We start from the raw sequence: 9,715 nt of genomic DNA, 5'->3' as shown, positions 1-9,715 counted from the left end.
TCTTTATACTTTTTCGAGTAAGTCTTTCGTTTTACGACCTAAAAATGGTGAAAATTTCCGCGAATTTTAAATTCTGTTATATTGTGTAAGATTTTTAAATAGGTCTTGGAGGTGCGGATTCGGAAATAGAGAAACGGGAAATCAGTTTCTAAGAAGATAACGGTCTGATTAAAATTTTCATTTTATTTAAAATAACCGAAATAAAAAAAACAATTTTTTCAGAGTTTCGGTTTATTTTTAAAAATGTTATTTTATTTTTTTTAGTTAAAAATAAATCCTTTTCCATAACTTGATAAAAAGAAAAGAGAAAATCAGAAAATAAGCGAAATTCGTTTATAGAAATGAAAACCACTTTATTTAGAACTAAACAAGATATTGTAAACTTAGTTTTGTTCATTGATAAACAAACATTAACATAAATTCAAACAACTTTTTTTGTATGCCTAAAGGGTATGTTTTTTTTAACACTTAACATTGCCCCACTACTATTATTATGAACGCAGCTGTATATATTTTATGTAGAGAAATTTTAAAATACTTTGTAAAGTTTATGGTGCAAAAATACATTTATTATTTTGTATGGTCGCCAACTTTCTATATAGAAATAGTCAGCTTTAATATAATTTAGCTATAATAAAAACAATAAGTATTTCAATTTTGGAAATAAGGTCATAAACACAGGACATTTTCCTACGATTGAAACATAGCTTAGCACTCAAGGATTTAAATCTCTTATTTAACTCGTACAGCCATTACTGCTCAATTTCTTGCGAGACGGGGGCGTTGGCTGAAGGAAAGTCTGTTTTGGGTAAACAGAGCGAAAATCCCTTCCACCGCCCCCGCCCTCGAACCAGCCATTTCCACCTCTGATTCCTCTGATTTCCACGGACGAATCAAGGCCTACCTGAAGCGGAAGACGCGTGTGTCTCGCATTAGAAGGATGTCCTGTCGAAGGACGAGGCTCGCGCGACTCGACTCGGCCCGTATAGAGTCGGCTGTTTATGGATGGTAAATGCACCGTGTCATGGGTCCTTAAGCGTCTTAATTGCCCGCGTATCCTTCGCCGGCGAGCAGCGCAATTGGTTTCCAAGGTGGAAATATTATTGGCACATCATAAAACTATAAAACAGGCCGCAGGGGGCCCATCCTCCCATGCCCTGCCATGTCCAGATCAGTTCTACAACTCGGAAATCGAGCTCTGAGATTCAAACTAAGTCCGTCCAATGCCATCAGCCAATTCGCCGAATTACGAGGAGCACGCGCGACATTCTACGCCGAACTCCCCAGAGGCCTCCGCCCAATCATTGTTAATGGACTTCGTCCTTATTAGCTGTTGATATCCCACGTTGACGAATAGCTACGGGATATATGTTCCCTGGTAACACCATCAAATATCCATAGTCTGAGGAAAGACGTATTTTAATAAATATTATTATTTTAATATCGAATTCATTAAAATTGACAAAAGAAAAATCTTTGTAAAAAATGTGGTTATTTTATGGTTATGGTTACCCAGAGAAAAACTACATAGTAAAATTAAACATTAACACATTTGAATGTAAAATTGTTTTTCAAAATATAAACTTACTTAAAATAAACTAAAAACATGATAACGAAGTTATTAACATATTTAATTGGTTTATCCAATAAATTATTGTAGATTAAAATTTTTTTTAAATTTAAAACTACATTTTTTTATACTAAAAAAATGAAAGTTTACATTTTGGTTTAAACACAAAGCACACGGGGCTAAATCAGTACCAAAAACATTTTGTTCAAAGTGAAAGTAGTTGGATTTACCATGATATTTCTCTAGGTGTAAGTATTCTTTATATTAAAATATCTTGTTTCCCTATGAGGATTAAAAATAGAATCTTTTATTTTGTTTGAAGGACAACCAATCTTTAAACGTTCCAAAATAATTTCAAAACTTTGTTAACAAATCAATAATCTTTTTTATATTTGAATTATATTAACTGGAGTCCTGACTTAAATATTTAGTGAAGTAATAAATGAGCAATTTTTGTAGACTATTAAACGTCTAAAATATATTTTGAAAAAAGTGAACAAATCTGTAAGAAAGTTACCATAGTCAAATATTAAAAACATTTAAATCTTTTATTTGTGACGATCACAACTTAGAGTAATACTAAAAATGTGCAGACGAGTACTAATTGTAAGATAGCTTTACGACCAACGTACAACAATAATTGCGAGCTAAAACGTCATCAATCTCGGTGGTCTCAATTGGTGAGTCTGTTACAGAAGGTGTTAACAAGGCTCTAACTGAGACTTGGCAATTCGAATTTTATATCTCAGGGCCACAAGCAGTCCCATTTCAATGCATAATTCCCATTTCATTCAGCTTACGAGGTCATCATCGCTATTGAAGAGCGGCGGGACAATGCGAATAAGTGTGACAGGAGCAATTATTGCCTGATCCTGATGTCTTCGATGTCAACACAACAGAGCTCGAAAATGGCAGGCAATTCGAGGATATACAGCTCGCACAGGACTTCGAACAGAAGCCAAGGACACAGGCAACGCGTGACGCATTGGGAAAATATTTGTACAAAACATTGAGGAAGTCTGAAAAGGAGCGCAGCGTCTCGCCATCCTTGACTTTGATTGGTGCCGATCCAAGGACGAAATGCTATATCCACCCATTGAGTTGACCTCGAGAGGAGTCGTCAGAGGCCCTCCGATCGAAGGTCATCGAGGAAATATACTCTGTCTGGCTTTCTCCTTGGTCCCAAGCGAGATCTAGAAGCCGAAGATTTCTTCATCTAGACATCTTAGTCATCTGGCAAACTCATCGGGTCGATTTCCCCAGCGCAGAGCTAACGACTCGATCTGTGTGCAGTTTGATTGTTAACTCAAACAAATCGCATAACGCACACGGAAATTTTGAATAATTCTCGAGCATCACTGCTAATTAGCCGCCGATTGAGGCAATCAAATTGATTGCCTGCGATCGAAGCCAAAGAAAGCCTCACGCTGGGATCTCCGGACCCGAGTTAGACGGATTGACGCTGGTACTATATATAGACGGTGTATCGGAATAGTTCGGGAATTTACACCAATCGTGAGTTGTTTGTTTTGTTTGTTGATAATTTTTCTCGGCCCTTTACTATTTTATACGCAGCGGGTCGTCGCCTGTTTCACTATGATAATGAGTGCGATCTACTCGATTGTTTTTATCACCCCTTCCCCACTTTTATGGCATTTGCTGAATAATGAGAAATGCCCCCCGGAGGAGATCAGCAGCGACTTCAAAGGAAAACCAGCCCCAGCATGTGACCATCGTAGTTTTACTCAGGCTAGGAAAACAAACAAAACTCGGGACCTTACTGACACTGGAGTATCCTAATGGGATATCTTATGTAATGCCCCACTGTTGGTCAGGTGGTGCATTAGGCCATTTTAAAAAAGCTTTGAAGTTTAAAATATTAATGAGCTCCGAGCAGCAGGTTCGACAATCGATAAGCCAATTAATGAAAACAATGCACCGTTTGCTCCGTAAACTATTGAAGTTGAAATTACTTTTGGGTTCTTAGAACCTGACTCTTCACTTTTAAAGTAACTTAGAAACATTTATATTGCTGAATAATTTTTTGCCTCTAAAAATTATTTTTAAGGGGAGGTTTTAATTCCAAATTTGCAAAAATTCAATTTTTTGTTACAGTCCATTGTACAAAGCGTCCTGACTTTTACTGGACGCCTTCAGCTATAAACGCGTTTTTCTTAAAACCAGCTTTTTTGAAACTACGAAAAATATTATTTAAAAACGATTTAATTGGAAGACTTCATCTTTTGACTTTTTGGAATATAACCTAAAAAATTTAAAAATTTAATGTATTTACTGATTTTTTGTGAAAAAGTGAAAAAAGGTTTAAAAATCTATATCAAAGTTTAAAGCTTTTCAGCCGTTCTTAGTTCAATGCTCAAATTAATTTAGTTAACTTAACATATTTACCTGAGCAGGATTTACGCAGTTTTGGATTTCTGTTCTTTTATTTGCCCACAAAAATATTCAAAATTTTCCTTATTTTTTGGTTTTTTTAATGAGAACCTGAGATTTATTAAACTTATAACTCAATTCATCTTTTTTGGATATTTAAGGAGAGAAAAAATTACTTTGGTAAAGAAATTCAGTTTAGTTTAATTTTGTATCCTAATGATGTTGGTCACTCTGGTTTCGCTTGACCATCGGCAGCTGATGATGCTACCTCTGGGGAAAATAATGATGTGGATGACTGCAACAGCAGCCAAAATATATCTGAGGGCTGAGAATTAACACATTCGCCTCCTCCAGGCGCGTGCCTGTTCCACCTTCCCGTGCATTTATCAATAGTGCGCCGGACAGACCCACCGAGCTGTAGAGCTGTAGTGCTATATAGATGGCTATCTGACTGGGCTAACCCTCATGGAAATGCCAAAAATGCAACGCCGTCAGCGGAAGAAAGGAAGGAAGGATGAACTGAAGCGGGGAGGGATTCGCAGGATACAGGGGACGGGGGACATGCAGCTACTCAGGCACAATGGGATGGTCCCGATTCACTGTCAAGGTAATTTATTAATTCGACAATAAAAACGCACGAATTCTTGGCCTGAGCTGCGGACTCGCATTCTGGGTGGGGTTCGGGCTTGGAATCGGATTCGGATTCGAGATGGGGTGTGTTGTGGTCGGACACTCGCATGTGGGCCTTACAACTCAATTAAAGTTGCCGGGGTCCTGGACGCCGAGCCTGCTGCATTTCCTTGGAGATCCGGGGTGGGCTGAGTATTTTTATGGCCATGTGTTGGCTTCGGATTAATCTTGATTGAGCCGAAACCCAATCGCTCGTAAGTGAGAAAGTTAAGTGGCTTTATTAAATTCTCCAAATGAGAGTTAATAAAAATTAAATAGTTGTCTTGAAAATATATTTTTAGCATAGCACTAACAAAATGTGTTTTAAGTGGACATTTATTTATTTGGGTAAGCTTAGCGAATACATTTATCGAATCTCTGTACTATTGTACCACATAAAAAAAATGTATAAGAAAATTCTTTTTGTTGAAATTCCTAGTACCCGGCGTAACACTATAATACGCTGAAATAAAGAAATATTACCCTTTTTAAATACCAATTATTTATTTAAAGGTAAATAAGATACTTTAACTTTACTTACATCATTTTTAATTATTATATAGTTTTTCCATATTATATAAATAAATATTACAAAAATCATTTTTATAATTTTCTTTCAAAGATATGATTAAGAAAATGTTAACATATATTATTATATATTATATAAATAAATATTACAAAAATAATTTTTATAATTTTCTTTTAAAAAAATTATTAAATGTTAACATAACGCAAAAAATAAAAAACAAAAATGAGATTAAAAAACCTGATGGAGAAAGAACCTGATGTTACTATTTGAGATAATAAATATTTTGTGGCATGGTTTGGTTTACAAAGAAAACTAATTTTATAAGCTAGATTTTTCAGAAAACCCTCCTTAAGCTACAGTTTTGTATCCCACTCCAAACCGTTCACTGATTGTTAAATTTACTCTAAAACCAGAAAGGCGGCTTCACATTCACTGGGAATGTAGCAATCACAGGACACCGGGGAAAAGCGAACTGCAGTCTGGCGTACTCTCTTCTGTCAAACTGAAAAACGCCATAAATTTTGTGCAACAATGGAAGCTGCCAGCGGATGGGGATGGGGTACGGTTGTTCGGGGAGTGGACTTGGGGTGGGGGTAGAATTCGCACATGCACAAACGGCACACATATGCCACGACTATCGATATGTTAGGGGTGTTCAACGGGGGTGGCTGATAAAATGTTTCTCGTCCCCGTAAGCCGATCAGAAAGTCATGTAAACACAAAAAGTGGCGGAGAAGCGATTGTTTTTTTAGCAGTCAATTTAGCTGAGCGGCTTTTGGTTATATGCATCCACCAGATAAGCCAGAATTTGAGCCTCGTTACAGAACGAGCCAAGTCGGGGCTTGCACTTAAAATTGGCCAAAAAAAAAAACAAGTAACTACCCTAAAACAAGCACTTTAGCTAACAATTAAATTGAAAGACATGATATAATATACACATTGAAATAAAATGTCGTTTAATAAAGCTGTAGTTATACAAATCTTTAAATTTAAATAATATATAAATTTAAGAATATATAGTTCTATTGGCATTAGAAAGTACAGATTTGGGAAAACTGAATATAATTGTTCAAAGACTGCTTATGTCCAATTTATAAAATAACTTTACATTTAACTCCGAATTTATTTTTGACTGTCTCTTAAAACAAAAATGTGTATGAACAATACAGAACCAAAATTCTTATGTTCATTTCTTCATGTTTCGCTGAAAGCAGCAAGGATCCATTAGATTTCTCAACTTGCAATGCACTTATTGCTAATCACAAATAAGTAGTTAAGTTTAGTTTTTTTATAAATAAAAAAAAAGAGGAATGTTTAAATGCTTGATACAAAGCAATGTTTAGTCCAGTTTTTTGTTTAATAATTAAAAATAACATTTTATATTTCAATTTCTGTAAGCAGAAATGGTTGTATATTTTAGCAGTCAATATGGCAAAGCGGTTTTCGGTTTTTAAGCAAATATTAGACACAGGAGTGTGTTTGGAATCGGGAGTTGCGCACTTGCTTGGCCACGAGGGCAAACAAAAAGCGCAAACACGCGACCCTCGGCCACGCGCAATCGTTGTTTCAGGGATCGGACGTAATGTTATCCTTTGGCCGCCCAGTGACGCGGAATAAATTCGGAGGGAAAGGGCCGCGGATTCCGGGAACAACTGGCAGCCAGTCGCTGTCCTCCCGCGCTGGAAAAAATCCAGAGAAATTTTTAAAGAACCATAAACGGGCCGGGAAAAAGCCTCTGTGCCGAGGGAACATTTTCAGCAACAGTTTACGGTTCCTTTTTATGTCTTTATGATTATTGCAATTAGAGGGAGATCGATTGATCGGCCCTCTCGCTCTGCGCACCTCATAGGTAGGCATCTCATGGCAGTAATTACCGAGCAGCGTCTCAAGGTCGCCGAGGAGGGGAAGTGCGCGGGCGGATAACTCGCGATGATAATGGGCGCGATGGGTAGGTAATAAGCAGCACAGCAGGTAGGCCCCGAACGGATAAAGCCTGCAGCACCTCGGATAACTTCCCCTCGCCGAGAACGCAAGGACATTCGCCCGGAGGGGTGGTTGCAAACAGCAGGCGGCAAAGTGTCATGCGCAGGGATATTTATGCGCTATAACGGCGAGCGTGTGCCGAGAGCACTCTGATTTTGCTATATATGCAGGATCTGCCGCAGGACCAGCTCATTCGCAAACTCACCAGCGTTGCGTGCACATCGCAGAGTTAGAGCAGTCCAGTAATCTACAAATAAACACACGAGATGGCCGCCACCAACAGCCAACAGAGCCACTACAGCTACGCCGACAACATGAACATGTACAACATGTACCACCCCCACAGTTTGCCGCCCACCTACTACGATAACTCCACCAGCAATGCCTACTACCAGAACAGTTCCAGTTACCAGAGCTACCAGGGCTACTATCCGCAGGAGAGCTACTCGGACAGCTACTACTACTACAACAACATCCAAGAGCAGGCCCAGACCGCCCAGTCAGCGCCCACCACCCCCCCACCGAAGAGTGCCAAGCGCAAGGCCGAAGAGGATGCCATCATCGCCGCCGTGGAGGAGCGACCCAGCACCCTGAGGGCCCTGCTCACCAACCCCGTGAAGAAGCTGAAGTACACCCCCGACTACTTCTACACCACCGTGGAGCAGGTGAAGAAGACCCCGGCCCCGGTCCCGGTCTCCAAGGTCGCCGCCAGTCCCGCCCCCAGCTACGAGCAGGAGTACGTGGCCGTGCCCACGCCCAGCGCCTCCGAGGACGTCGACTACCTGGACGTCTACTCCCCCCAGTCGCAGTCTCAGAAGCATCTGAAGAATGGCGACTTTGCCACCCCGCCGCCAACCACGCCCACCTCCCTCCCGCCACCCGTCGAGGGCATCAGCACGCCACCCCAGTCGCCGGGGGAGAAGTCCTCGTCGGCTGTCAGCCAGGAGATCAATCATCGAATTGTGACAGCCCCGAACGGAGCCGGCGATTTCAATTGGTCGCACATCGAGGAGACTTTGGCATCAGGTAGGCATCGTTCACAAGCAAATCAACCCCTAAATCGTACTTCACAATATTCAAAAGAAGTGCCAAAAAAAATATATAATATTTATGATAGCAAACACTAACCCATATTTTATTCATTTTTTGCTTACAGATTGCAAAGACTCAAAACGCACTCGCCAGACATACACCCGCTACCAGACCCTCGAGCTGGAGAAGGAGTTCCACTTCAATAGGTACATCACCCGGCGTCGTCGCATCGACATCGCCAATGCCCTGAGCCTGAGCGAAAGGCAGATCAAGATCTGGTTCCAGAACCGACGCATGAAGTCGAAGAAGGATCGCACGCTGGAGAGCTCGCCGGAGCACTGTGGTGCGGGCTACTCGGCGCTGCTGCCGCCACTGGAGGCCACCACCACCAGCTCTGGTCCTGGCCCCGCTGCGGTGTCATCAGTGCCCATGTACCACCATCACCACCAGGCCACGGCCACCAGCTATCCCGCCTACAACCACAACCACAGCCATGGCCACAGTCACAGCTACGGCCTGCTGAACGATTACCCACAGCAGCAGCAGAGCCACCAGCAGTACGAGGCCTACCCGCAACAGTACCAGCACCAACAGCAGTGCGGCTACCAGCAGCATCCGCAGGACCTGTACCATCTGCCCTGAGCTCCTCGGTGCGGAACCGACAGCCGTACCGCCGAACCGCCACACACACAACACGCACTTCCCTCGACCATTTGTAGGTGACACGCAAATGGCGAAAGCCGAGAACGAAGCTGCGAAGCGATGAGTCGCACAGTAGAGGGCGCAGCGCACTCCCTATGGTGCCCAGGACCCTTGGGCACAAGGACGAGTGCGCCTGTGCAGCGGCGAAGACACACAGCCTGCCTGCCCAGAGAAATGAAATGATCAGGCACGGAAACAGGAAGAGGAAGAGGAAGAGGAAAAGGATCCTTGCTGCGAGCGGAACCCAGTGGCTGGCCATGATGGGTTCTCAGCGATCGATTAGCTGCGGCCAAACACAAACCCAAAATACTCAGCTGGGAGGCCGATTATGGCCAAAAGACTTGGAGACTGACACATGTTTTTTGTACAGTTAGTTTTTAAGATGATATTAGTTTCCTATTTATTAAAATATATAGAAAATCAATCGAATTTAAAACAAATTAAGTGCAATTTTTATTGGGGAGTTTGGTAAATATACTCTGGTAGTTGGGAACGATTTGAAATATCATTTATTTGGGTCGCCTAAATATTGTAGCTTATATTTCGAGCTCAAATTTCGAATAACTGGCTAAAAAATATATTTCATTCATCAGTAACATTTTTAAAAATCAATTAACGTGCTATGTCTAAGACATCTTTAGACACCCAAGTTTTTATACAGATCTTTTAAATACATTTTAGTTTTATTGTTTTTTCAAAAATCAAATTCAAAATTTCCAAACTAAAATTTTAGTTTTTCAGAATATTTAATGCTTTAATACCCGCATCTCGGTTTTTAAAAAAAGATGTTTTTCTCTCCAAGAAAAGTAGCAAACTAAAGTCCTCTATTAAACCACAAA

At 40.8% G+C, this 9,715-nt stretch overlaps 1 protein-coding gene across 1 annotated transcript; it reads left to right on the top strand.

Annotated features, from left to right (window-relative positions):
* The first annotated feature begins 7,408 nt into the window (after positions 1-7,408).
* On the top strand, positions 7,409-9,279 carry LOC128266763 (segmentation protein fushi tarazu). The gene is made up of 2 exons (XM_053003490.1): positions 7,409-8,168; positions 8,299-9,279. Exons 1-2 carry the CDS (start codon positions 7,409-7,411, stop codon positions 8,814-8,816), a joined length of 1,278 nt encoding a protein of 425 aa, XP_052859450.1. The 3' UTR covers positions 8,817-9,279.
* The last annotated feature ends 436 nt before the right edge of the window (positions 9,280-9,715 follow it).

Source organism: Drosophila gunungcola, chromosome 3R, assembly GCF_025200985.1.
Source record: "Drosophila gunungcola strain Sukarami chromosome 3R, Dgunungcola_SK_2, whole genome shotgun sequence".
Lineage (NCBI taxonomy): Eukaryota > Metazoa > Arthropoda > Insecta > Diptera > Drosophilidae > Drosophila > Drosophila gunungcola.
Note: the sequence above shows the minus strand (reverse complement) of the source record. Positions and strands in the feature narration are given on the sequence as shown.